Source organism: Penicillium canescens (assembly GCF_028828765.1).
Source record: "Penicillium canescens strain IBT 15451 chromosome Unknown utg000011l_segment0_segment0, whole genome shotgun sequence".
Lineage (NCBI taxonomy): Eukaryota > Fungi > Ascomycota > Eurotiomycetes > Eurotiales > Aspergillaceae > Penicillium > Penicillium canescens.
Genome location: NW_026703973.1, coordinates 1,636,303 through 1,663,845, shown reverse-complemented (window position 1 = coordinate 1,663,845; position 27,543 = coordinate 1,636,303). Strand labels below are relative to the sequence as shown.

Sequence of the window (27,543 nt, the reverse complement as noted above, 5' to 3'; positions counted from 1 at the left end):
ATGAGAAGTGTCAGATAACTTAGGATCTAGTAAGTTACATGTTCTGTAATTTCATTGCGATGGCTGAGGATAAGGATAAGTCGGTAGTGGCCGATGACCGTACGGAAATCTTCCGGACGGAGAAGACCAAACTTAATTGGGGAGCTAATTACTTCCTATTCTTTGTCTTCCGAAGGATTCGGATACACCCGGTGAACGTCTCCTCTGTGACGGACGCTATGTGCAGCAGCTACGGCCAGGCCAGCAATGAATGCAAGTAAGTATTACTAAGCTCAATTTGCTTCTGCTGTATTCATTCGCATACACAGAAGTACCCTGCTGGATATTATGGTGCAGGTAAAACGATCCTTGAAGAATATCTTCCGCATTGTAGAGGCGCCTGTATTTCCAAACTGCCTTTAGTACTTGAGTAAACTCTGATATACTCCTTTTATATACACATTCTTCTTCACTATCATGACTCAAGCGACAACTGCAGTTGGATCCTTTTTTGGGGGATACTTCTGGGCCATATAAGTCAGATCGCCCTTCACAACATATCCAATGTGGCTCAGTGCGAGAAGTTCCTTCATCTGCGGGCTAAGCGTCTCTTGGAGCTCCTTTGGCAGCTTTGCTGACCAGTTCGTCAGAGGGCGCATATGAGGCGCGGAGTAATAGGCAAAAAGAATGGCACGATCCTCGTCCTTAGTAATGTTGGTTCCAGAGGTATGCCATAGGCGCCCATCAATAACAACAATATCGCCCGCATCAGCTTCAAAAGGGACCAGCAAATCAGGTGCATTATCGGGCACATCCTCCCAGGTGGTCCACTTATTTGAACCGGGAATATACAAGGTCGCTCCATTATCCTTGGTCGTCCTAGTCAGGCACCAAATCACGTTGACCGCCCAGATATCCAACCACGGCGGTGGAAGAACGATGCTTTGATCAGAGTGCAGAGCCATGCTCTCTGCACCAGGACGAGCAATGTTGGCAGAGAAGTTGCTGACCAGCAGTTGGTCGCCCAGCAAGGACTTGGCCAAGTCTAGCCCGGTCGGGTAGATGAGCATTTCTCTCCAATATGCGTCCACCTCTGGGAGGTAAAAGATGCGGACGTTGGCAGGGTTGGGATCCAAGATAGGCTGGAAAGTCGCTTCGCCACTAGCCTCGGAGGCAGCTTTCGCCCTCCAGAGGCGGTCAAGTGCATCTTGAGCTTCCTCTTTGGAGAGAACCGAAGAGACCTTGACCCAGCCGTGCTCTTTGAGATGAGCCTTAGCCTCTTCCATGTTTAATGTCAAGGTATCGAGGATGTTTCCTAGATTGTTGGTGGTTCCAGGGGCCAGGTGTGCATTGTCAATCTTGATTTCTCAGGGCATTCGTTGACTAGCTAATACTGATTTCGTGTCCACTCTTGATTTCCTAGGCTTTCGGCAAGTTTCATGTATGGTTCCGACAATTTCGCATACTGACTTGATGAAGCGGCAAAGGTCAATGCGGTCAGCTACGGAAGGAAACAGGACCGAAGTCCTCGGCCCAAGGCACAGCACTAGAATACTACTGATAGCTTGATTGGGTGAACAAAAGGAAAAAGAGAGAATTTGGAGACAGAGCCAATTGAATTTGAATATATAACCGTCTTCGAAAGATACATGGAAGGCATCAGAAGGCTTTTATATCCCTCACATTAATATCACTAGGAGTTTACTGCTTGACAGCATATATAGCCTGGTAAACATTCATCGAAAGAACTACAATATGGCATAAAAGGGCATTGATCTTCAATCTTTTGAGAAAATAGTACCCCGCAGGTAGTAATGCATCAGCCCATATTCCTGAAGGACAAATATATATATGTCAAAACCGTGGGAAACGTGATTTCTCTCCGATATATCGCGACTACAAAGCTTTACAATGGACCAGTCTATGAAGCCCCTTCTCCCGTCCACAAAACAGCCACGCCGACATCTCACGGCGTCTGACATCTCCGTAAGCTACTCAATTACCCAAAATTAGCAGCTAACAGGGCAACTGCTAACGTCACTGCTAACGTCACCATCAATAGTTCTTTCTCCCGAATCAATTTAGTCTCGGCACGCTCCTTTGCATCGGTTCTGCTATGCAGATAAGCCTCTCCGCCATCCTTCCCCTCCACTACTCCGCTATCCCATGTGCGACCGTTCTCCTCATATCCATTCTCACTACCATCAAATATTGCTTCCAACCGCAAGCGAATCTTTTCATGACCGACGTCGTCCCGGGAAGAACCACCGCGCAGATCCCAAGCAAAGATGGAGAGTACGGTCCTGGACCAGGGAAGGGCTCTGTGGCGGTGTTCCACTTAGGAATACAATACAATCACCCACTGGGGATCTTTGCACCGCACATGCTCGAAATCTCGACCAAGTTCCTCGCTATGCAACAGGATATACTTCGCCGTAAGGACGAGCTTGGCCTGTTGGCTGTGCAGAACTGGAGAGGCAGCGAGCGCAGCTCCAATAACACCCTGCTTATAAAGTATTTCTTTAAAGATGTGGAAAGTATCCATAGATTTGCCCAAGAACCGCTACACAAGGAGATTTGGGCATACTATAACCTGCACAACCCCGGTCACGTGGGTATCTTCCATGAGACGTTTATAACGAAAGCTGGTGGATATGAGAGCATGTATGTTAATTGCCATCCAACTCTGCTTGGACGAGGCGAGGTTAAGGTTAAAAATCGCAAAGACAGCACAGAGAACTGGATGGGGACGTTGGTTAGTGCTGATACACCCGGTTTGAGGTCTTTCAAATCAAGATTAAGTAAAAAGGATTAGAACTCGAGGGAAACCCTCTCCTGCAGCTCCAGCTCCAGCAGTGGCAATGCAATAGTTTCAAACACATGTATATTGCAAGTTTGGTGATAGAAATATGCAATAATTGTGTGGTTAGATAAGATCCAATGATGATAAGATGCACAGCTTCAGATACACGAGTAAAGTAGATCTGCGCACGGGTGTATGGCCCTTCTCCACCTGATAGCCCCTTTGTGATCGGCCCTCCACTCGACCGTATCATCATTTCTTTGCATCTCCGTTTGCAATCTCCGGTATGGGAATCGGCCCTCCAGGGGAATTCTCCAGTCTCGCAGTCAAAACCTCGACACCTGTTTCTGTGACAAGCATGGTATGTTCTATCAAGTTCCAAGTTAGTACCTAAAGCTCATAAAATGGCCTTTGAAAGGTCTATACGCACCGAATTGTGCTGTCCGCTTCCCGTCCACTGTAACGTTTGTCCAGTCATCTGGCCAATAGACTTCTCGATTGGTACCCAAAGTCAAAATAGGTTCAATCGTGAATGTCATCCCAGGTTTACATGTTCCCACAGCCTTGTTCTTCGCGTAGTGGGGGATCCAAGGGGGTGGGTGGAATTCCGAATTAATACCGTGGCCACCCCAAGTCTTGACGACGACTAGGCCCCTAGAGGCCGCGTGCTTCTCAATTACTTTGCCAAACTCGCGAATCGGTGTACCTGGTTTGATTATCTCAATAGCCATATCCAAGGCCTCCCGCGTCGTTTCGATAAGTCTGACCGAGTCAGGATCTGCTTTCGCCTTGTCGCCTACGTAGTAGGTCTCATTCAAGTCAGCATGATACCCGCCGTGGTACAGAGAGATGTCCAGGTTGAGAATGTCGCCATCAAGAAGAATTCGCTGATCTGGGATGCCGTGGCATACAACTTCATTCGGAGATGTACACAATGACTTGGGAAAGTGGTTGTAGTTGAGTGGCGAAGGATATGACTGCCTCATGCTTTAGCATGCAACTTGACATGTTTACACAAGAGTGAACCGCACTCACCTCTCGCTCAACGCAAGCTTTGTGGCAAATTTCATCCAGGTAATCTGTGGTCACGCCGGGCTTCATCGCCGCCGCAGTTATGTCGAGTACTTCTCGAGCTAACCTGCACACCTTGCGCATAGCCTCCTGGCCCTTCGCATCCAAGAGGTCCCATTTGGACCTGCTCAAGCGCATCTCACGCTTTGGAATGCCATCTTTGGCCCAGTCGGGATGCTTGATTGTTTTGGGCACAGTTCGTCGCGGGGAGAGCGGGTATACTGCTCTGACAGACCCAGTGTATGGGTATGCCGGGAAAGGGTTGTAAAGTCCACTAGCTGTATCGTGATTAGAGAACAAAGTCACAAGTAGCTAGTGCATGTCACCCGAACGTGGCGATTACCATTTTGTGTCTTGTGCATAGCCTTGTGGGTGGCCTGAATACGACCGGTGTTAGATTCTCAGTTAAAAGAGATGCCCAGGCAGATGTACCGACCCAATTCCTCTTGAAACAGTCTTGATTGCAGAAATAACTGCTTTTCACGCCCAGCTTCAGGCACGTTGGGCATTGCAAAGTCCCAGCGTCATTGTCACAATCGGCCCCTGAGCACTTTTGCTCGGGATTGGACATGGTGGCGGCTATTTTGAGATACCAGCTTGAGTGGGAGGAGGTGGTGTGGGATGACTGCTTATTAACTGGTATTTCTTCTGGGCTAGTACTGCCACAGTAACAACGTAAGCAATGTAACCAAAAGCCTTCGCATAAAATCTGGGCGATCCTAAGCGGACCGCTCCTTTGTTCTAAGTGGGCCCCCGCGCCACCTGTCTAACTGCCTTAGGAAAGACGTAGTATTTGTTTTACCGCCCATCGTCTCCAAAGTGCCTTCAAAATTAAAAAAAACACACTCGATGAAACTAGTTTCAATTTTACACACACACAAAAATTGAAGCACGAGACAAAGCAAGAAGTGCGGACATGCGTAGGGTATAGTGTTTATAGATCACATGATATACAGATATACACGCGGGTACCAGTTCGGCGTGGTTTGAAATTGATTCGGGGGGGGGGGGGGGGGTGGTTACGGAATACGGCCAAAGGACACGTCACATATTCCGGCCTTGGCTAATAGTGTATGGTTCCATTCAGAGATACATACAATGTATCTGTGTCAAACACTAATCAATGACGGTAAGGAATCCATTGTAGTGCCAAAACCCTAAAGGCCTAAGCAACAAGGTCTTATGAAAGACCCTCCGTGAAAGTGACCAACGTGGCAGCCAAAATGCAAAGAAAGGCCGGTACATTCACCAGCAGCGTTCGTGCGCGGTGTTTGGGAAGCCATTCCTTAAGCGCGTCCTCGTTTCGAACGCCAGCCGACTTAACATCGCCAATGCGGCGGAGAATAGCAAACATGGTTGGCCCCCAGCAAAAGTGGGCGATACTGAACAGCGCACCAGCGAAGTAAAGGTTGCGAGCCTCGCGGGTATGACCGCTTAGCCCATTGATAACGCAAATGACAGTGGCAGGCGGGTAGGTTAACCCGATACCCCAGATACCAGGACTCATGAAAGCGGGCAGGTATCGTGGGAGGAGTTTGCCACTAGGGTGGGCTGGGTCATTGCGTAGGGACGGGTGTAAGAAAGCACCAAGAGAGATGTCCTGCGACCAGCTAAACATCAAGGATGCTGACGATATGACAAGAGGTGAGACGCGCAGAAGGGCTGTTCCCAGCTGGGAGCCATAGTCTGAGCCGAATGGAGAGGTCATGGTGAGTTGTGCTCAAAATGTGTCTATCCCAAAGCTTCACTATTCGACTTTAATAATACCATATACCTATTAGCGTTACAATCGTTTACGCCGAGACTATCGGGGGAGCAAACCCATGGGTTTATACCAAGACTGACAACCATTGTCGCCAAGGACCCCCACCCGACAGAGGTCCCTTCCGGTGATCCTTGGGAGGCGACATATTCCGCCTGTCACAAGTGAAGGAGAAGACCCACTGTCTGGTGTAATGTTTGCTATAAGAGTTTCTGCCTGACCTTGTCCTATTCGGCGACAGCGCCGTATTGGGGTCGGATTCGGCATCACCGAACCCCTGCATGTGTCAAGTCTCAACCTCATACCGGAGAAGCATCGGCGGCAAGATGGTATACTCGGCGACGCCTAACACGGGTAGCCTCGACCAAGCAATACTTGCTTCCTGTTCGGGAACAGTCTCGGTCTGGAGATACCGACATAGCCATCAATCCCAAGCAGGAGAGCTGTGGCATTCTCCAAGGCCCGTGATGATGTAAGTTCAAAGGCCCATCCCAGAGTGTGCCAATTATACCAAAGAATAGTGAGGCGTGATCCATTCTGCGTACTATCCCTCAGAACACCTATACTTCATTGCTCGTGCCTCGAATTCATGCTATATTCTCACAACACGGATCCAGTTGTTCACCATGAGTAACATTACTCCAGATTATGATGCCATTGTCATTGGCGCAGGTTTCAGTGGTGTCAGATCTCTCTGGGAGCTCGACCGACTGGGCTTGACAGCAAGGTGCTTCGATGCGGGGTCAGATGTAGGAGGCACCTGGTGGTGGAATCGCTATCCTGGATGTCGGACCGATGGAGAGGCTTGGGTATACGCCTTGAAATTCCTGCCAGAGCTGTTGGAAGAATGGGACTTTACTGAGCGTTATCCCACACAAGAGGAGATTCAATGGTATCTGGGTCGTATCGTTGACCGTTACGACCTACGCAAGAACATTCAATTTGAGTCGGAAGTTAAATCAGCCCACTACAGCGATTGTGACAATCTTTGGACGATCACTACTATGAATGGGGGTGTGGCTACCTCGCGATACTTCCTCCCTGCCACAGGCATCACATCTATTCCCAAGGAGCCATCATTCCCTGGGCTGAAGTCGTTCAAAGGGGAGGTATATCAAACTTCTACCTGGCCGGAACACGAGGTCGATTTTCAAAACAAGCGAATCGGTGTGATTGGAACAGGTTCAACAGGCATCCAAGTGATCACCAAGCTTGCCCCCATTGCTGAAAAGCTCACCGCGTTTCAACGAACGCCGAATTATGTGCTACCAGCGCAAAACTACCCTCTCGACAAGCAAAAAGTGGAAGATGTCAAGAAGGATTTTGATGCGACCTGGGATATTGCCAAAGTTAACCTGGCCGGTCACGCCGTAAAGCATTCGGGGAGAACTGTAACGAGTATTGGAGACTTGAACGAGATTCAACATGTCTTCGAAACTGGCTGGTCGCGCGGTTGTTACGATTTCCAGCTTGGCACATTTGATGATTCATTCATGCATCCAGATGCCAATGCTGCTACGGCTGACTTCATTCGTGGCAAAATCCGTTCCATCGTTCGCGACCCTGATACTGCTGAGCTTCTATGCCCAACCTATCCCTTCGGTGCAAGACGTCCTCCTTGTGCAGATGGATACTATGAGACATTCAATCGAATGAACGTTCAGCTTGTTGATATCAGCAAAGAGGAGATAGACGTTTACGAAAACGGGATCAAGACTGCATCTGGGGTGGAATATGAGCTTGACATGATCATCTTGGCAATGGGCTTCGATTCAGGCACAGGAGCCATGAACAAGATAGACATCAGAGGGAGTAAGAACCAGTCACTGCGTGAGTCTTGGATGCAGAGACTTGAAACATTCGCGGGTGTCTTGGTCCACGGTTATCCGAACATGTTCATTGTCTGTGGTCCTCATTTGCCCGCAGGTAACCAGCCTGTCAGTTTAGAAGCATTCGCAAGCTGGATTGGCAAGACAATTGAGCATATGGAAAGCAATGGGCTCGCCAAGATCGACGTGTCTAAGGATGCCATGAATGCGTGGACGACACACGTCGAGCAAGTGTGGGCTGGTTCGTTCCTAGCCAAACATGCACACGAGCAGGGCTCCTGGTTTGTCGGGACCAACATTCCCGGAAAGCCGTCCCGAATCATGTTCTACTTTGGTGGAATTGTCAACTTGGAGCCCTGGCTCATCAAGGAACTGGAGACTCAGTGGTCAAGCATGAGCTTCACGCCTCTTGAAGGGGATAAGAACGCTAGCCATGGTGTGTCAAAACAGATGAAGACTGTCGGAGGGGTCCACGTCACCCCAGAAATGTTGGAGTCGGTCCAAATTCCTCTAGAAGCCGACAAAGTTGGCATGACTGTGGCGGCTAAATCCGACTTCGTCAACGCTACTACCGCTGTGTACATTGAAAGGGCTGTCAAGGAAATGAGAAGGCGCGGACTGAGCCCGAAGCAAGATTATCGGCTTCACTGGTGGAAAGTGATGCAAGACTTTGTTGATTCCGAGGAGGGACAAAGACTCGTCCAGGAGGCACCTTCAAAAGCAGAAGGACTTGAAGACTTGATTTCCAGGTTAGGCATTGAAGGCGAGGTGATTGCAAGGATGGGCCCAGAGATCGTGAACATCCTGACTGGCAAAACTCACGCCCTTGCACATATTATGAGAGGCGATCTGCTCTTCCGGGTCTATCTCTCTGACGAGGGTAGGCGCGCTAACCGCTATGTGGCAGAATACGTCAAAATCCTCACCTCCCAGAGGAAAGGTATCAGAATTCTGGAGATTGGAGCTGGAACAGGAGGCACAACATCGGAAGTCCTCGGCCTCTGCAGCTCAAATGGCGAGCCATTCTGTGCTGAATACATGTACACGGATCTCTCGCCAGGCTTCTTCAATACTGCGAAGACAACGATGAAGAAATGGGAGCACCTCTTGAAATTCAAGGTCCTAAACATTGAGGATTCCCCGACGAGCCAAGGTTTTGAAGAGCACACGTACGACTTGATCATTGCCGCAAATGTCATCCATGCCACAGCACGTCTGACAAAAACACTGAGCAATGTACGCAAGCTACTAAAGCCCGGCGGTGTCTTCGGTCTAGTAGAGCTCACGAGGTTAACTCCTTTCTATAACCTCACATTTGGTCCACTTTCTGGTTGGTGGGCTGGCGTCGACGAAGGGAGAATAAAGAGCCCCTTACAGTCTCCTGAGCAGTGGAATGAGTTGCTCAAGCAGACTGGCTTCTCTGGCGTTGATCTAGCTGCGTACGATCTTCCCGGGCCACACAGACATAGCTGTCTGCTACTGTCGACTGCCTTGGACAGTGCAACTACCAATGCGTATTGATGCCCTTTAGTTAGATTTATCGGAAATGTTTAAAGCTACGTTTGAAGCTACGTTTGATACTGTCTATGTACATGTCAATTTTATTCAAATCTATTTTCTCGATAGATATGGAAATTAGCCTTCATTTGATATAGGCAAACTGCTCTGCCCCCGAATCCCGGTGCGTGGTTCAAATTCAGTCCTACAAGAGCGAAAATTTTGTAGCACGAGCACCTACCGATATCGGAATGTGACTGACGTGCGTCAGGGTAAGCTGCATGTGCACATCTACCGAAAGAATATGCGCGCAGGCATGAAAGATGAATTACAATAGAAACACACAAGCGCTACCGAAAGTCCCCACAGCTCGGTGGTAGTGCTCGGGGGCAAGCAACTGCAGCCGAAGCGTAACCCTAGCCTACGTCGGACCTCACAGCAGCGCATGAAGACTGTCATGTAACCGAGATAAATAGCTCAGTTTACCACTATGGAGATGCACAAGGCGCCCTGAAATTGCATCCCATCTCTATGGCCGAACCTATCCAGAAGAAGCGCCTTTTGCGGATGACGGTGGCGCACTATCGCCAACCCAATGTCAGTGAAGAAGATTTCTATCAATGGGTGACCGAACAGCATGCCAGCCGTGCAGCCAAGTTACATGCCAAAAACGGGATAGAGGGGTTTTCTATCGTAAGTACAGAATTGAAATGGAAACTACGGGAGAATTTCAAAGTAACAGCAGTCTCCCTAGTTCTTTGCCCCCAAGTCCTTTCGTGACTTCACGTCGGAACTCAACAACATGCGCGGCAACCCATGGCGGATTCGAGAATTTGACGCTCAGGTAGAGTTCTTGTTTCGTGACATGGAAACGTTCTATAAGGGGGCGGCAGATGCGGACTTCCAGGCGCTTCAGGCAGAGGAGGGGCCTTTTATCAGCGGAGAGGGCGCAGAAATTAGTATCGGCTGGATTGAGACATACGTCAGTGATGGTAAAGTAGTCAACATCGATGAGGCTGGTAAACCTACTTTTCCACCCTTTACAGAGATGAGCAAGGCGCCATAGACAGAGATACTTGCTATGGTACAGATGGAGATCTAACGAATCAATGTGACCGAACTACTTTACCGAGTGTTCGTACTTGAACTGGTCAAGATACATTAGACTTGGGTCAGTTTCTGAAATTGCACGCGTCAGGGCTTTTTTTTGTAATAGCACACTATCATCATATATATTCGTCTTTTGCAAATCACCATCATATCTCTTGACTATGAAGAGCAAACACCACCCGCCTACCGTATGTAGCAGGCACCCCATCATCAGAGCATAACACGGCCAAGAGCCAATTTCGAAACAATATGCACCAGCTGTAAAGTGGAATCCTCATTGGCTTCAATTGCCTGTAGAGTCACCTTTGCTACGCTAGAAAGTCCACCACGGGCATCTGCGACCCCATTCATACTGCGCTTCTCGGCGGGCGGAGGGCCCGAAGCGACAGACTTTGACGCCAATCCGGTGACAATGCTAGATGTAGGTCTCATAATCTCCCGTATCAGGGAATGCATGTGCATCACGTTTGTCTCCAGAATGCACGCTAACACAACTGATTGGATTGACGAGGTCTTGGGTAGTTCAAATGACCCGACAGCCAGGCTTGGCAGCTGGGTCGGGAAGCAAAAGCTGCTCTCCTCGTGATTCAGAGTGGTAACGCTACCTCTGACGCCCATCTTCAGTCGTACATCTAACCATGCCTTGATATGCTGTAGGATCTTGTCATAGGATTCGAGAAGGCACAGGTAGCTGGAAAGAATAAGCAACTGGGACGGTTGGTCCAAAGTGGGCTGTTCTAACGTCTGGGCGTCGTTGGATGACCTGCATGACTCGAATCCAGCGCAAATACTGGTTAAGAGTGCTGTGTATTGACCTGATAATTTAATTGTGCAATCCACTGGAAGCCGTGCTTCCCCTTCCATGGAGCTCACTGAGCTTCCTGAACTACTGCGCGACCTCTGTCCTGTTTCAACCATGGGTATTGATTGCATGTGCTGGTGAAGCTGCACATTGGTATCCGACAGCATGCGAATCCAGGAGGTCATATTTGATTGATGTGTTTCAGAGGCCGGATCTGAGGGCTCCTCTTCGTCTTGCTGATTGCCCCGCAGCTGTGGACCTGGATCTTGCGCATCATCATCATAATGTGACTGTAGCAGATCGGATGGAGATAATTCGTTACCATAGCCAGAATCTGTACCTGAGCCTTTACCATCAGATCCTTTTGGATTCCCCCCTGCTTCATCAAAGTCCGGCATCATGTCATCTTGAAGTTGCTGGTGTGCATGGTGTGCATTCTGAGGGGACGTGTTTCTTCCCAGCGATACGCGATGCCGGGAATAGGTCGAGGGGAAAGAGGAGTGCACCGTGGTCGGCAATGAGAAGTCGCACATGTCGTTTGACGTATGTTGACTGGGAACGCCATTCCAGCTTGTTTGTACCGCTTGTTCAGTGGTCCTCAAATGAGACGGCGCTTCAGGGTATGACTGTTGATTGGCATGAAGGCTTTCTCCCCGTGGATACCGAGCCGTCAGTGTAGGTTGGATGTCGGTTTGTAACGAAGACGAATCCAATCCAAGGTTCAAGTCGCTTGGCATATCAAGCAAGCTCATCGGCAGATAATTGAAGTGGTCTGAGATCTCGTTGTTTGTATCATCGCCTTCTTCTTGATCTAGTGTGACCTAAGTAAGCCTCGCATCATTTACGGGAAGCAGCTATCGTACATTGCCTACTTACCATGATGTTGTCGTGTACTATCATTATCGGCATGGGGTTGTGACTGCTGCTGAATATTCTTGTTGGATTGAGTCCGAGACCGCAATCTCATTGGCCGTGGGGTACATCGAACGCCAGCCCTAGTACAGCGCACACAAGTGTTGCTATTATTCTCTCGTCGACAACGTAATTTTTGGCCATGGCACCGGTCGCAAGCTCGATGAGAAAATCCTAAGTCGTGAACAAGCATGTTCATTTCACGTTCGGCTAACGATAGGACTCGGGCTCTGCAACTGCAAGTAGTGCACGGGTCTCCTAATCGGAGAAACGTTGAACAGAAAAGGGAACCCAAGAAGCACGAGCTATATACCGAAAATTGTGGGATATCGGGATTTTCGGTGTTTCGCGACATCTCAATTGACAGACTTAACCGTTTTCGAGTCTCACTGCACACTCGTATTTTGCGCTAAGCTTACGACCTTGGCAGGTAATGGACATCGTGGACCGACATGATAGATATTGTTATTGGCCAATAATGGGGATCTGCATCACTAGTCCCTTAGGTAGCATCTGGGGCGCTTCGAACAGGGGGCGGGCCGAGGCAAATCGAAGTGGATCGTCGTCAGGCACCGAGAAGGGCATAGAGCGTAATCATCACCATTGTTCACGTATGCATGTTACTCCATGCACTAACTCGGCTTACACCTTCTCAATTTAGACGACGGCCCAATACATTTAGAGAATGAGGCAAACCGGATTGGTTCCGCCTTGGCATCAAACGGATGGGGCTCTGAAGGATTGCAACACGTCGGCCGGCGACGGTTGTAAGTGGGGTTATCTGCCTGTGTTTGGTAATAACATGCACTGGAGACGCATAAGGTGCATGGCTAGCGCCCTGTCCTGTAAATGTCACCCCATGTGCCCTATATAGGCAATTGCTAGTAGTAATCCCATACAAGCAGATCGGCAGATCACCCAGATCACCCAGATCACCCAATAACCATATATTTTCATGCTAGGATTCACCGTTAGCCGCGAACGTCAATTTATCTAAGACTGCTGATATAGTTTAGACGTCTAAGGTATCTGAAATCCCAGGAAGTTGGCTATCCTTGACTTTTGATCTAATGTATCGCCGTGTTTGGCCTCTTGCAACGATCGACGCATGGTATCGTCTCGGAAAATTCACTGACATTTCTAACTATGTATATCTCACGTACTAACGCGGGGTTCTTCACCCCAAAATGAAACAGTGCTAGACTTGATTGGGTTCGACTAGTAACCGAGCGATATATGTATATGTATTTGGAAACGTGTTAACATAAGCCTGGTCCGTAGGCTATGGCTGATGTAAAATACCGTCTAAATAGCAGTAGTGTGAATGCATTGCAAAGCGTCGCCCTAATGCACGGCCCCCTTCTCAATGTCTAGGCTGTGTACGTGGAACAAGTTCCTCGCTTGTTGAAGTCTTGTTAACATGGCATCCATTTGGCTAGAATGACCCCCCTGCTATGGTTTAACCTTGTTAGGAAAGGCATAACGGTAGTATTGTATCTTATCGAGTAGTGCTTAGTAATACTAAAGGTTTTTACTATAAGTTCTAGCGAGTGCGAGGGGCATGGGTGCTGTAGGCGGGGTCCCTTCCGATCCGCAGCCCTAGACAATAGGTAGATATTTGCCCCCCGGAGGGGACCGGTTGGATTTTGGAATATCGTTACATCAATTATTATGTTACCGCTAAAAGTGCATATCCTAAGAGGTCAGTTAACAAACCTTCTTCGCACAACGGTATGGGCAGCTTTAAGAGTTTAATACATTTTGGCCTGATCTAACATGGTGAAATACAATTACAAGGACTTTCCTAATAGGGTTAGACCATAGCAGGGGCGCCATTCCAGGCAGGTGGTTGTCATTTTAGTAAAACACTTTTTTTAATCCTTCGTGCTGGCACACCATTTGGTTCCCCCACCTGGATTTCGTTTTTCATCGCTAATGCGGGCTACGACCGACCAGTTGTGCTGAACATGACTGCCGACCCGTCAAATATTCTCGAGACGCCGAGCATCAGCGGTAAGGGTTTAGAAATCCCATACTCGACATATGCACCCAGCGGTAACATCAGCTAATACGCCGGATAGATTCTGGTGGAAGTGGATGCGCCGGCGCAGCAAACGTCACTTCGAAGGAAGCGGAGGACTTGGGCGACGATGTCGCTGAATATACCACGACAGTAGCTGTTGACGGCGCTGCCAAGAAAAAGAAAAACAAAAAGAGGAAACCCAAGAAGAAGCAACAGAAAGCCCAGACCGATCCGCCATCGATCCCCATATCGCAGCTATTCCCAAACAACACCTTTCCTAAGGGCGAGGAAGTCGAATACAAGGACGAAAATCGGTACCGAACCACCAACGAGGAGAAACGGTACCTTGACAACCTCAACAGCGAATTTCTCTCTGACTACCGTCAGGCTGCTGAGGCACATCGTCAGGTCCGTCAGTGGGCACAGAGAAGCATCAAGCCAGGTCAAACGCTCCTCGAGATTGCCAACGGCATTGAGAATAGCGCGCGACGTCTGGTTGGCCATGATGGCTTGATCGAAGGCGACTCTTTGATAGCCGGCATGGGATTTCCCACAGGTTTGAATATCGACAACGTCGTCGCCCACTATAGCCCAAATGCCGGTTGTAAGACGGTGCTTACGCCGAAAAATGTACTCAAAGTCGATATTGGCATTCATGTGGGCGGTCGGATTGTAGACAGTGCCTTTACGATGGCGTTCGATCCTATGTATGACAACCTACTCGCAGCCGTCAAGGATGCAACAAATACTGGTGTGCGCGAAGCTGGCATCGACGTTCGGGTGGGAGAACTGGGCGGTTATATTCAGGAGGCGATGGAAAGCTACGAGTGTGAAATCAACGGCAAAACTCACCCGATCAAGGCGATTCGCAACTTGTGCGGCCACACAATCCTTCCATACTCTATTCATGGCACCAAGAGTGTCCCCTTTATCAAGTCAAACGATATGACAAAGATGGAAGAAGGGGACGTTTTTGCTATCGAAACCTTTGGCAGCACCGGTAGCGGCCGATACGTCGAAGGAGGTGAAGTCTCGCATTACGCAATGCGTGGTGATGCGAATAGAAAAGACTTGACTTTGTCATCTGCCAGATCCGTCTTGGGAGCTATTAAGAAGAACTTCAGCACGATTCCTTTCTGTCGACGCTATTTGGACAGGATTGGGCAAGAGAAGTATCTCCTCGGTGTAAGAACTTCAACTATGGCCTTAAGATTGGAGCTCTTGACTAACAGGAACATAGTTGAATCACCTAGTAAAATCCGGGATTGTCGAAGATTATCCCCCTCTGAATGAAAAGAAAGGGACTTATACGGCACAATTTGAACATGTGAGTCATTTTGGTCCTTCTGAAGAATCAATAACTACTAATGGTGAATGATAGACCATCCTACTTCGACCAAACGTCAAAGAGGTCATTAGTCGGGGGGATGACTTTTAAATGTATTCAATATTGGTGCTTTTCATTGATTAGGGCGGATTCAAACAGTTACAGAAATCGGTACCACGGTTCGAGATTCTCAAAAGAAAAAAAAAAGGGAACTGTGTTGTTCTGTTCCTCCATACCGGGCACCTTATAAATTAGGGCCTCCACTTTTCATAGCTTCAAATAATGAATCTGTTTGACTTCTAGATCGGGCTATACCTGCGCACCTGCCGATGTTTCGGGCGGATTGATCTTCGGTTTAGGGATATTCTAATTTTCGGTCATACATACTGCTTACGCCCCGCCTGAACTCTCTGGCCCGCTCTGGCTTCTAGCCGGAGCGACATGTGCCGGATCGGACTCCCATTGTATGTGTATATATGCTTCTATGCATATAAGGATCCACAAATACTGCCGGCTAACGCTGTTATTATCCGCTATTGACCACCAATATCTGGCTACATTGGCAAGCATCAACGTCTAGTTTAATCCTGTCTTTTTACACACACCAAACGCTTTCCACCATGACCGGCACTGCGCAAGAGTTAATCGAAAGGATTGACGCCGTCGATGCTGCCATCTTTGAAGGCCAGGATGCCACGCGACAGCAGCTGGCACTGGCGGCCCGGAAACTGTTTCACAAGCTAGAGACAAAGGAAGAAAAGACAATGCGACTCGCCATAGAGGAACCAATCATGTTCTCTGTGCTTCAAACCCTCATTGATATTGGCATGTTTGAGGCCTGGGCTACTGCCGGTGGGGGCGAAAAAGATGTGAGCGAGTTGGCCAAGATCAGCAAGGAAGATATAGAACCTGAGCTTCTATGTATAGCTTTCCTACCATTATCATAGTGACATTGAATATGTATACTAACCAATTCACCAGGTCACCAACTACGACTGATGGCTGCCAACCACATTATCCAGGAAACGGCGAACGACCGCTATGCGCCTACGCCTTATTCCCTCGCAATCGGAGATAAGAGCACTCAGATTGCCCCAGGTCTTCGCATCAGGTGAGCTTCAGCCTCTGCTGATGGTGTAGCTATCGACCCCAGACGGATTAACGAGCAATGAGTTACTAGAACAGATCATGTCGCACCATGTGCCATGCACTGGCCCAATTTCTTAGCCAAGACCAACTACCGTAAGCCGGTAGACGACGAGGCTAGCTGCTACATCGATACCTTCCCTGAGAAGAAGAGCTTCTTTGAGCGTTGTAGCTCAAACCCCGTACACCAGGAAAGTTTCTCATCCTTTATGGATGTGTGGGCGAAAGGAAAGAGACCTTGGCCGCAGTTCTACGACACACAAGCACTGCTCGATGGCGTCGACCTTAGTGATGGTAGTCCTTTTGTTGTGGATGTTGGCGGACACCACGGCATCGATCTTATGCGCGTTGCTGAGAAACACCCAGATCTTCCCGCTGGATCTCTTGTGCTGGAGGACCTACCAGAGGTTGTCGGTCCTGTCAATCTCACGACGGACAAAATAAGGACTGTGGCACATGATCTGTTTCAGGAGGGCGTTGAGCAGCCCGTTAAAGGTGGGCCAGCTGGTCATCTACCTGTGCAGTGTCCAAGGAGGCTAACCGGAATATAGGAGCTCGAGCGTACTTCATGCATGCCGTACTGCATGACTGGTCGGACGAGACATCTGTCAAGATCCTTAAACAGATCGGCGCCGTCATGAAGCGCGGCTATTCGAAAGTGCTTATTAATGATATTGTGATCCCATCTACGGGTTCCAGTTGCTACCAAGCAGCCATGGACTGCCTTGTATTGCAGGCTTCGGCTAATGAAAGAACAGAGGCCGTGTGGAGCAAGGTGATTCAGGATGCTGGTCTCAAGCTAGTCAAGTATTACCCAGATGGCCGTGGGTACGAGAGCATTATTGAGGCCGAGTTGCCATGAACAAAGCCGTATTGCTTGTATCTAGAAGAAAGATGAGATCAACGATATTCAGCTCTTTCATGTCCCTGTTTGGTGCACCTCTCCATCGGCATAGATGTATTTGTGGAAGTGCAAATAAATTCCCTGCAGCGATGAGAGCGTGGCGCTACACTAACTCGTCATAGTATACTTGTGCAAGCTGGATTGTTCAATAAATTGAATTGGATCTTTTCTATGAAATATGGTGTAAAACCTCCGTGGGTCAAATAGACAATCGACCAGGCAGGACGTTCCTAAACAAAAATTTGATTTCTGCATCCGATGACAAAGGTGACCGCCAAGCAACGGAAAAAGCAAAGACAAAATTTGCATGCCCAAAATATGAGCTGTTCTGTTATATGTATCAAAATCGGTCGTATAAGACCTAGAAGTCTAGATATTTCTTCATAAAATCGAGCTGCCTCTGGAGAACTTCTTCTGCTCCCTCTCCGTTAATTACATCCATATGACCTCTACCAGCCACTAGATCGAACTCCTTTTGTGGCTCGGCGATCATATCAAATACAGCTTTCTGATCGGCGGGCGTCGAGATAGTGTCCTCGGCGGGAGTAACCATCATGGCCGGCGTCCCTTTGATCAGGCGCATTGCGCCATACGGCTGCCATGCCAGCACGTGGTAGTAGCTCTGGACTGTTGTTTGGTTGGTGAAGAACGAGGTGCCAAGAAAGGCTCGAAATTGCTCCATGTTGTATTGGTTACCCCAACCAGCTGGGTTGTAGCCATCGTCACCGACAAAGGGAATGTAGACCGGGTCATTGCCTGCGATAGCAGAAACACGATCCTGCATAGCCAAGGCCATGACGTTGTTCTTTTCCTTTTCTCTAAAGTCGTAGTTGGCAATAGGCGTCACAGATATGACCGCTCCAACACGGTGGTCGAGACCTGCCGCAACAAGTGCCGTCATGGCACTGAAGGAGTAGCCATAGAGGGTGATCTTATCCTCATCGACCATGGGATGACGAGCCATGAAGGTAAGAGCATCATGGAAATCCTCCACAAGCTTGGCGGGTTTGACATCATTGCGTGGTTCGCCGTCACTCGCGCCGATACAACGATTATCATACAGTAATACTGTTACTCCCTGCTGCTGAAACCAGGCCGCAACGTCTGGTAATAAAATCTCTTTTGGGGTGTTGAACTAGAAATATTTAGGGAACTGTTTTTCCAACTAAGGATACATAACCGTACGTACCCCTTGATTCATGACAACAGCTGGCCCACGGATTGTCCCTGGGTAAAGCCATCCACGTAACGTCAACCCATCAAAAGTAGGAAACTCAACATCCTCGCGATTCATTGTGACAGTCCGTACTCTCTGCAGTAGCACGCAACAAAGTCTCTAAAATGTATGCAGAGCTGCCATTCATGTTGTATATATCAACACGAAATGTGCAATAATGTACTGCAATCCGAACATGGGTGTGGTTTCGGTGTGGATATCGGTGATATTTCGGTGCCGATTGCAAGAGCTAATGTGGGCCGAAGAAGCTAAGAACGCCGATGGCTGGATATACGGGGGCTGTGGGGGCCGTATTGGTAACAGGATGTCCTTACACCAGAATCCGTGTAGTTTCTAACCCCACATTCAAGCTGGGATAGTGTCAGATCTAGAGTATCGAGATACTGGAAAGACTGGGATCATCTGAATCATTATTAAACTATAATTCTCCGCTCGAACATCCCAAGTCATTTTCGTCATTTTCCTCCTCATTGCCACAAACGCGAAATGACCGTCCCGAATGGTAATAAACATATCCAGCATGCTCCAGAACCTATCGCCATTGTTTCTGCGGCCTGTCGGTTACCGGGCCATGTAAACAACCCGCACAAGTTATGGGAGCTCCTTCAGTCTGGCGGCACTGCCGTTTCCAATGAGGTGCCGAAATCTCGATTTAGCTCCGAGGGACATTTCGACGGGTCAGGCAGGCCTGGCACCATGAAAGCCCTGAGCGGCATGTTCATAGAGAATATTGATCCGGCCGCCTTTGATGCTTCCTTTTTCAACCTCACCCGAGATGATGCTATTGCCATGGAGCCCCAGCAACGTCAGCTTCTTGAGGTGGTTTACGAGTGCTTCGAGAATGGCGGTATACCAATTGAGGAAGTGAGCGGGAAACAAATAGGTTGCTATGTTGGTAGTCTGAACGGCGGTAAGAGCTCGAGATATCCGGATCCTCAGATAAATCCTCATCATGTCACTTTTGCAAACATAAGTCGGGATCCTGACTGATCTAGATTACCACGACATGCAGATGCGAGATCCCGAGCAAAGGATGCCGGGTCATGCAGTTGGCACTGGTCGCGCCATACTGAGTAATAGGATTAGCCACTTTTTCAACCTAAAAGGATCTAGGTGAGCATTCCAAGGTTCTGTGGGACAAATTGGGCTGCGATTTGACCGTATCTAATAATGACTTTATCCTCATAGTTTTACAATTGATACAGCGTGCTCTAGCGGACTTGTTGGGGTAGATATAGCCTGCAAGAATCTACGGGCCGGAATACTGACCGGCGCGATTGTGGCTGGTGTCAATTTGTGGCTATCGCCAGAGCACACTGAAGAGAGAGGTACCATGCGGGCAGCATACTCAGCTAGTGGCAAGTGTCACACTTTTGATGCCAAGGCTGATGGTTACTGCCGAGCCGAGGCAGTTAATGCTGTGTACCTGAAGCGCCTGTCGGATGCTGTGAGGGACGGCGATCCCATCCGTGCATTGATTCGCGGGACAGCAAGCAATAGTGACGGGTGGACTCCAGGGATTAACAGCCCCAGCTCCGAAGCTCAAGCGGCGATGATTCGCGAAGCATATAAGGATGCTGGGATTGACAAGACCCAATACGCTGAGACGGGATACCTCGAGTGCCATGGCACTGGTACACCGGCCGGAGATCCTCTTGAAGTCAAAGGCGCTGCATCAGTGCTCGCTCACATGCGTCCACAAGAGTACCCCTTAATCATCGGCTCGGTGAAGAGCAATATTGGGCACTCCGAGCCAGGCGCAGGTCTTTCGGGACTCATCAAGGCTATGTTGGTTGTCGAGGAGGGCAAAATCCCCGGTAATCCAACGTTCTTCATCCCAAATCCTGCCATCGACTTCGACGATCTTCGGGTACGTACCTCGCGACTAAGCATCCCGTGGCCCAAAGAGTCGAACCACTATCGACGTGCAAGCGTAAACTCGTTTGGATTCGGAGGCTCCAATGCACATGCCATACTAGACAACGTTGATCATTACCTGGGGAAATATGAGACATCGCCCAAGATACCCAGACCTCACGTTAGCTCTTATATCAATATGTCCGACATGTTGTCCTTGTGTGACGGAATTCTGTCATCCGAAACAGCCGCTCAGCGTCCCCAAGTCCTCGTTTTCTCGGCCAACGAGGTCGATTCATTAAAACGCCAAATAGCGACAATTTCAGCTCATCTTCTCAATCCTCGAGTCAAAGTCAAGCTTTCAGATCTCAGCTATACACTCTCAAACCGGCGATCCCGCCATTTTTACCGTGCCTTCTTGCTCAGTTTTTCAACAAAAGGTGGACATGTCAGACAGATCGCAGTGGACGAGGCTCGAGTTTCCAAGATACCACAAGAGGCAACACGAATCGGCTTCGTATTCACGGGCCAGGGTGCGCAGTGGCCACAGATGGGGATGGAGCTACTCAGAGCGTTCCCACAAACCGCTAAGCCAGTCCTCGAGCAATTGGACAGAGTACTACAGGAATTACCAGTAGGCCTCAGACCAAGCTGGTCGCTGCTAGAGGAGCTGACGGAAGCTCGTTCCTCGGAGCGCCTGAGCAAACCAGAATTTTCCCAGCCTCTCGTCACAGCGCTACAACTGGCACAATTAGCCGTTCTGGAGTCCTGGAACGTGCGACCAGAAGCTGTTATAGGTCACTCCTCCGGTGAAATAGCAGCTGCGTGTAGTGCAGGACTCATAACACCTAGGCAGGCTATTCTCAATGCATATTTCCGAGGACTCGCAGGTAAAAGCGCTCCGGCAACTAGTCTAAAGGGCATGATGGCTGTTGGGCTTAGTTCAGAGGAAGTGCAGCCGTACATTGATGGCGCAAATACGGTCGACGGAGATGTGGTAATTGCCTGCTACAATAGCCCTGCTAGTGTCACTCTCTCTGGATCTGCCACTAAATTATCAGAACTACAAGATAGTATCAAGGCAGCTGGACATTTTGCCCGAATGTTGCGCGTTGAAGTGGCCTACCACTCGCACCATATGACCAAAATAGCGAACCGCTACCAAGAGCTACTCAACGAACATGGAGAGCTTGGGGACGGAGGCAAAGGCAATAAGAGCCCATGTCATATGATCTCAACTGTGACTGAGGATGAGGCAACTAAAGTTGAAGTCGGTAACGTTGAATATTGGAAAGCGAACATGTTGTCGCCCGTCCGATTCGATGGAGCCTTTAGCAAGATGATAGCAAAGAAGGAACTCGCACCCAATTTCCTGATAGAACTTGGACCAAGCAACACGCTTGCAGGGCCAATCACCCAGATTGCTAAAGCAGCCAAGGTCGACCACCTCATGTATGCCGCAATGAACAAGCGTGGCAAAGATGAGCGCTCCCGCGCAATTTTCGAGCTTGCAGGCCACTTGTTCCTTCAGAATTCCGACTTCTCCTTTTACAAAGTGAACTTCGGCGAAAGTATACCGGATGAGATGAAGCCTGCGGTAATTGTCGACCTGCCCAACTATCAGTGGAAGCATTCTACCCAATACTGGCACGAGAGCTTGGCGAGCAAAGACTGGCGGTTCAAGAAATTCCCGGCTCATGACTTGCTTGGTAGCAAAGTCCTCGGCACCCTGTGGCAGAGCCCATCCTGGCACCGGATGCTCCGTCTGTCAGATGCCCCTTGGCTGCGGGACCACCAAATTGGGTCAGAGGTAATTTTTCCAGCTGCAGGCTATATTACCATGGCCATGGAAGCTGTTCGCCAAACCACTTTCTCGACTGTGACAGGTCAAGATCGAGATGTCCTGAAAAAGAGAAACTACCGATACTGCCTTCGGGATATACAATTCCCCAGAGGATTAGTGCTCGAGGATGAGGTTGAAGTCCATATCATGCTATTGCTGCTACCCATGGCAAAGCTGGGGCAGGGATGGTGGGAGTATAAAATCACATCCCTGGCAGAATCGGATTCAACGGCATCGTCGCCATTGCCAATTTTATCCCCTAAGCAATGGACCCTCAATTCCACCGGGTTAGTTCGACTGGAGATGAATCCCGATGCATCATTGTCTCGAGCACCAGAAGACACCTGCATCTTGCCTTTGGACAACCCAACGCCCGGGAAGATGTGGTACAAGTCTCTGAGAGACGTCGGATACTCGTATGGTCCCGATTTCCAGAAACTAGTAGCAGTCGAGAGCAAGGAGGGAAACTCAAGATCTCGCTCTCTTATCTCTTTGGCACCGCCACGATCCAAGTGGGAACCACAGTCCGAGTACTCACTGCACCCGGCTCCTCTAGACAGTGTCTTACAGAGCATGTTCGCGTCGCTTTATTGTGGTAGCCGTAGCAATGTGGACAAGCTACTCGTTCCCAGAGGCATCCGTGACCTGACTGCCTCTGGTCACTCTTGGAAGTCCGGAGAGGCAGTATCTGTGACCAACTCGAATTTGACATCGGGAGATGCGTCTTTGTACGATCCTGCAAGTGGGTCGCTAATCATGCAGCTTAGCGACGTGTCATTCTCCCCCATGTTGGATAGTCGAGAGAGCGTTTACATGTCACACGTTTATACTCAGTTAACGTGGAAGCCAGATTTCCGACTCCTGGATACAAACGAGAAACTCCAACAAGTACTGTTTGGTTACGATGACAACACCGAGGCCCATGTACAGGAGATTCTCGATTTGGCAGCTCATAAAGCGCCAAATTTGAGGGTTATCGAGTTCAACCTCGTGCTGGGAGACGTGGAATCTCTGTGGCTCGCCAAAGATCCGACACCACGCCCAGTCCGCACTGCCCTCACCGAATTCCGTTTTGCTGCCACCAGCGCAGATGCTGTGTTAACGGCGGAAGCGAACTATGCAGAGTGGCCTGCGGCACGTGGTGCCCGCTTCAGTGTGCTTGATCCCTTCAGCAAAGCTTTTACCGTACCCGCAGGGAGTTCCAAATTTGACCTTGTGGTGATCAAGTGGTCTCAACACGAATACTCTGGCGAGCTCGAGACACTCGCGGGCAACCTGCGCAGTCTTACTTCTGAGGGTGCCAGCGTGGTATTCTATGATCCCAGCAAATCCAGTCCGTCAGAAGAAAATCGATCGGTGAACAAGAATAACTCTTTCAGCGCACTGCGACGGTTCGGTCTCACCAAGGTTCGCCAGACAATGGGTGGGGGTTGCATCGTCGCAGAGGTCAGCTCGGAACAGGCTCCCCTACCCAGCAACAATAATAGTGTGTACATTGTGCGTTTCTCATCTTCGCAATCAACTGTTGTCGATCGCACCATTTCGCAACTTCGAGAAGTTGGCTGGAGCTTGACTGAGATTTGCATCAACGATAAATCCGGCCATGGGCTTGCGGAGCTCCCTTACGGAGCAACAGTGCTCGTTCTTGACGAGTTGACTCGGCCGTTGCTCGCCACAGCAACAGAGAATGAATGGACAGCTCTCCAAGCGATAATACAGAGAGAGTGTCACTTGGTTTGGGTGACGCAAGGCTCGCAAATCAAGCCTACTGCGCCCCTCAAAGCCGTAGCCCATGGGACTTTTCGTACTGTCCGCGCCGAAGTACCCATGATTCACATCATGACACTGGACGTCGAGTCCGCCACAACAGAGAGCTCGGGCAGAAACGTGACTGCCATCAGTATTGCTCTAAGAGAGGTAATTTCAGCGAAGGATAGATCTCTTCCTGTTGAGTGCGAGGTTACTGAACGTGGCGGGCTGTTGTATGTCAGTCGCATCTGGCCTGATGCTGGGGTGAATGAACGCAAGGTGGAAGACGATGCGGGAGGCCCACCAGCTATACTAACCAAGTTCCATGACTCAAAGTCTACGATCCGATTGGTCACGAGTAATCCTGGTAGTTTCGAGGCGCTACATTTCGCGGAGCAAGATCCAGATGGGTCCCAAGTTCAAGTGATAGGGCCAGATGAGACTGAGATCGAGATATTTGCATCAGGTTGCAATTCTAGAGATGTCAATATGGCCATGGGACATTTGTCCGAGAACTCGGATAGATTCGGCTGGGAAGGAGCTGGCGTGGTCGTCCGCGTAGGCGACTCCGTCAGCACTCGCCATGTCGGTCAGCGAGTGGCAGTGTTTGGCCGAGGTTGCTTTGCCAACCGAGTGACGGTCTCATGCAAGGCTACCTTTCCCTTGCCTGATGATATTCCATTCGAGGAGGCTGCAGCGTTACCAGTCGCCTTCCTCACCAGCTTATACGCACTTGGTCATCTCGCACATGTACAGAAACATGATCGTGTCTTGGTCCATTCAGCTTTTACCGAAATTGGGATCTGCTGCGTTCGCCTTTGCCAACGTTCAGGGTGTGATGTGTTTGCGACGGTCGGAACCCTAGAGCAGCGCCATTTTCTGGTTCAAGAACTTGGACTGCCGGAAGACCATATCTTCACGTCGGAGCCTACATCATTTCCTCGTGCGCTGCATGATGCAACGAAGGGTCATGGACTCGATATCATTATCAGTCAGCCTACAAATGGCAATCTTGACTATGAGAACGTGCGGCTACTTGCCTCTGGTGGACGTGTTATCAGAATCACGAACGGAGGCGCCGATTTTGGCAATTTGCTGTTTACGGGATCACTCGCTGCCAACTGTTCTTTCCAGAGCTTGGATATAACAGCTTTACCCCAGGGAACTATTGAACTGTAAGTGAATTCTCGGTGAAAGATCGTCTTACCCCTTTATCAAGTGTTGGTACTCATCTTTGCAGTGTCTTCTCGGAGCTGTCTCAGCTCATCGCTGATGGCAATCTACCGGCCCCATCACCGACCACACTTTTGGGCTATGAAATGATACCCGAGGCACTCCGACTTCTTCGAGAAGGTACTCAAATTGGAAAGATCGTTATTTCAGACGGCCATAACACGAAGCTAGCTGTTCCGGTAAGAGTTCAAACATGACTTGAACTCAGTCGATTTCTAACCTTCTAGACCCGACCGGCAAGGACTTTGGCAGAATCCATTCTTAGCCCTGATCATTGTTATCTCTTCGTGGGAGGCTTGAAGGGTATCTGTGGTAATCTTGCCATTCATTTGGCCTCCCACGGGGCCAAGCACATTGCCGTCATGTCCCGCAGCGGTTATGGAGATAAGGTATCCCAGAGCATCGCTGAGAACATTACAACACTAGGGTGTGCTCTTGACTTGATTCAAGGCGATGTCACTTCTATCAACGATGTCCGGCGGGCTTTTAGCGAAGTATCTGTTCCCGTTGGTGGAATCATTCAAGGAGCCGCCGTGCTCAGGGTAGGATATCACCCCAAAGCCATGCTTCGTTATTCGGCCCTTACCAATCTAACAACTCTCAGGATCGGACGTTTGAATCCATGTCTCACACAGACTACCACGCTGCTTTATCAAGCAAAGTGACGGGTACATCCAACCTACATTCTGTTTCTCTTGAAACAAAGCAACCCATCTCATTCTTCACCATGCTATCCTCCATCTCCGGAGTTATAGGCCAGAAGGGCCAGGCCAACTACGCTGGTGGTAATGCATTCGAGGACGCCTTCGCAGAGTATCGCCGCGCATTGGGACTGCCCGCTATTAGCATCAACCTCGGGCCTATAGAAGACGTCGGCATCATCCACGGGAACGAAGATCTCCAGAACAGATTTGACGGTAGCACTCTGCTTGGCATCAATGAGCGTTTGCTACGCCGAATCTTGGACTACTCTCTCCTTCAGCAGCATCCAGACCCACATCACCGTCTCAACCTCACCAGTCAAGGCCAAATGATCACAAGTCTGGTTGTTCCTCAGCTCGAAGACAGCGACCTGCTCGGAGACGTACGCTTCAGGGGCTTGCGAGTCCTCGGAGCGGATGGTCCACGTTCGAGAGGGGACGCTAGCAAAGATAAAGAGACACGGACCTTATTGTTTCTAACACAATCGCAGAATCCCAACCTTGGATCCGTGCGGGCTGCAGCTATCACGGTCGTGGGTGCGCGGTTGGCAAAGCAGCTACGCTTAACTGGTGGGCTAGACTCGGCACGGCCCCTCTCATACTATGGGTTAGACTCACTGGCGGCTGTGGAGCTACGAAACTGGGTGCGTATGACGTTCGGGGTAGAGCTCACCACATTGGATGTAATGAATGCGGCGAGCTTGGGAGAACTGTGTGATAAAGTTGTCGGCAAAATGGGAGTTATCATGTAGTTTGGTCCCCACATTCCAATGTGGCTTGCTCTATGATCTTATCCGCGCTAAGGCCTTGGCGGTGGGCCTACAAAAGAGTTACTCAGTGTGGTCAAGCCGATTTCTAGAATCACTGTAACCTTGCCCTTTGCATCTTAGATTGAACAGTAAACTGAGAAAGGGCAAGTGGTTGTATCGGAACGGCGCTTCTGTGGGCCAGCCAACCCGTTGTCGCGTTTTTCCATTAATAAATCCATCTTTTGAGACTCGGCCTTCCGAGATATCACTGCCACAGCCTGTGACCAAGCCTATAAAGTAACGGAAACTGTCATATTCCGGGAAAGTTTTAGAATAAAGGCTCCCTGAAAGCAGTACAAGCTCTTGAGTTATTTCATAGCCACAGTGCTGGCGTAGATATCTTTCACTAGCAGCGAAAAAGGCTAGGTTGCTGGAAGATTGCATGGGTCTGGGCCCGTTATTCAGAGCCCCATCGCCACCACCCAGCTCGGTCGAGAGGAAATAAAGCTTGGGTAGGACTCAAAGGCACCCATTCTGTAAGCCAGGCACCGCCCTTTGAATACTCATCCAATACCAAAGGGCTGGATATCAGGAACCAAACAAAAATGAATAGGAAATTAACCCCTCTCCGCGGCCAAAAATGACTAAGCAGTGATAGCGTGAGCCTATTGAATACCACTTGAAGAGCGATGCCCACAGGCTGCACCAAGAAAAACAGGAGAACACCCCGTATTGGCTTTGTGTGACCGACCTGTGTATGGCTTGCACATGCGTGTACAACGCCAACCAAGAAAAATGACAGAAACATTCTAACCATCCGACGGCCTATAGGACTCTGACGCAGCCAGGATGGACAATAGTCCAATGCGAAGGTAGAAAAAATTAGAAGGTTGAAGCGATATGATTGATGCCAATAAAAGCTCCAAAAATCGGCTAGTGCATAATCGGAATCTAGCATCAGGCCCGTCGACCCAAAGAAGGGTGCGTATAACCAAGGTTGACGACATGG

General features: G+C 49.4%; 12 protein-coding genes across 12 annotated transcripts; 7 read left to right on the top strand and 5 right to left on the bottom strand.

Annotated features, from left to right (window-relative positions):
* Positions 1-59: 59 nt before the first annotated feature.
* N7446_013355 (uncharacterized protein) lies at positions 60-402 on the top strand (the record flags this gene model as incomplete). Its single annotated transcript, XM_058522096.1, has 2 exons — positions 60-256; positions 309-402. 2 exons carry the CDS (start codon positions 60-62, stop codon positions 400-402), a joined length of 291 nt encoding a protein of 96 aa, XP_058365573.1.
* A 59-nt stretch (positions 403-461) lies between these two features.
* fmaF (Fe(2+)/2-oxoglutarate-dependent oxygenase fmaF) lies at positions 462-1,265 on the bottom strand (the record flags this gene model as incomplete). The annotated part of the gene is made up of 1 exon (XM_058522095.1): positions 462-1,265. One exon carries the CDS (start codon positions 1,263-1,265, stop codon positions 462-464), a length of 804 nt encoding a protein of 267 aa, XP_058365572.1.
* Positions 1,266-1,890: 625 nt separating this feature from the next.
* Positions 1,891-2,794, top strand: fmaE (monooxygenase fmaE; the record flags this gene model as incomplete). Its single annotated transcript, XM_058522094.1, has 2 exons — positions 1,891-1,965; positions 2,042-2,794. 2 exons carry the CDS (start codon positions 1,891-1,893, stop codon positions 2,792-2,794), a joined length of 828 nt encoding a protein of 275 aa, XP_058365571.1.
* A 240-nt stretch (positions 2,795-3,034) lies between these two features.
* fpaI (putative methionine aminopeptidase, type I) lies at positions 3,035-4,424 on the bottom strand (the record flags this gene model as incomplete). Its single annotated transcript, XM_058522093.1, has 5 exons — positions 3,035-3,150; positions 3,213-3,759; positions 3,818-4,131; positions 4,197-4,230; positions 4,290-4,424. 5 exons carry the CDS (start codon positions 4,422-4,424, stop codon positions 3,035-3,037), a joined length of 1,146 nt encoding a protein of 381 aa, XP_058365570.1.
* A 609-nt stretch (positions 4,425-5,033) lies between these two features.
* On the bottom strand, positions 5,034-5,561 carry N7446_013351 (uncharacterized protein; the record flags this gene model as incomplete). Its single annotated transcript, XM_058522092.1, has 1 exon — positions 5,034-5,561. The coding sequence occupies one exon, from the start codon at positions 5,559-5,561 to the stop codon at positions 5,034-5,036; it is 528 nt and encodes a 175-aa protein (XP_058365569.1).
* Positions 5,562-6,241: 680 nt separating this feature from the next.
* psoF (bifunctional monooxygenase/methyltransferase psoF) lies at positions 6,242-8,965 on the top strand (the record flags this gene model as incomplete). The annotated part of the gene is made up of 1 exon (XM_058522091.1): positions 6,242-8,965. One exon carries the CDS (start codon positions 6,242-6,244, stop codon positions 8,963-8,965), a length of 2,724 nt encoding a protein of 907 aa, XP_058365568.1.
* A 507-nt stretch (positions 8,966-9,472) lies between these two features.
* N7446_013349 (EthD domain-containing protein) lies at positions 9,473-10,007 on the top strand (the record flags this gene model as incomplete). Its single annotated transcript, XM_058522090.1, has 2 exons — positions 9,473-9,634; positions 9,696-10,007. 2 exons carry the CDS (start codon positions 9,473-9,475, stop codon positions 10,005-10,007), a joined length of 474 nt encoding a protein of 157 aa, XP_058365567.1.
* Positions 10,008-10,261: 254 nt separating this feature from the next.
* Positions 10,262-11,605, bottom strand: fumR (Zn(II)2Cys6 domain-containing transcription factor fumR; the record flags this gene model as incomplete). The annotated part of the gene is made up of 1 exon (XM_058522089.1): positions 10,262-11,605. The coding sequence occupies one exon, from the start codon at positions 11,603-11,605 to the stop codon at positions 10,262-10,264; it is 1,344 nt and encodes a 447-aa protein (XP_058365566.1).
* A 2,127-nt stretch (positions 11,606-13,732) lies between these two features.
* On the top strand, positions 13,733-15,226 carry metAP (putative methionine aminopeptidase, type II; the record flags this gene model as incomplete). The annotated part of the gene is made up of 4 exons (XM_058522088.1): positions 13,733-13,778; positions 13,847-14,973; positions 15,029-15,115; positions 15,170-15,226. The coding sequence occupies 4 exons, from the start codon at positions 13,733-13,735 to the stop codon at positions 15,224-15,226; spliced, it is 1,317 nt and encodes a 438-aa protein (XP_058365565.1).
* A 509-nt stretch (positions 15,227-15,735) lies between these two features.
* fmaD (putative O-methyltransferase) lies at positions 15,736-17,123 on the top strand (the record flags this gene model as incomplete). The annotated part of the gene is made up of 4 exons (XM_058522087.1): positions 15,736-16,036; positions 16,097-16,226; positions 16,296-16,756; positions 16,813-17,123. The coding sequence occupies 4 exons, from the start codon at positions 15,736-15,738 to the stop codon at positions 17,121-17,123; spliced, it is 1,203 nt and encodes a 400-aa protein (XP_058365564.1).
* Positions 17,124-17,526: 403 nt separating this feature from the next.
* On the bottom strand, positions 17,527-18,459 carry fma-AT (acetyltransferase fmaC; the record flags this gene model as incomplete). The annotated part of the gene is made up of 2 exons (XM_058522086.1): positions 17,527-18,300; positions 18,355-18,459. The coding sequence occupies 2 exons, from the start codon at positions 18,457-18,459 to the stop codon at positions 17,527-17,529; spliced, it is 879 nt and encodes a 292-aa protein (XP_058365563.1).
* A 429-nt stretch (positions 18,460-18,888) lies between these two features.
* fma-PKS (polyketide synthase fmaB) lies at positions 18,889-26,468 on the top strand (the record flags this gene model as incomplete). Its single annotated transcript, XM_058522085.1, has 6 exons — positions 18,889-19,312; positions 19,398-19,515; positions 19,591-25,026; positions 25,071-25,263; positions 25,312-25,626; positions 25,689-26,468. Coding segments are annotated over 6 exons (7,266 nt in total), but the record flags the coding sequence as incomplete, so codon positions are not given.
* Positions 26,469-27,543: the final 1,075 nt, after the last annotated feature.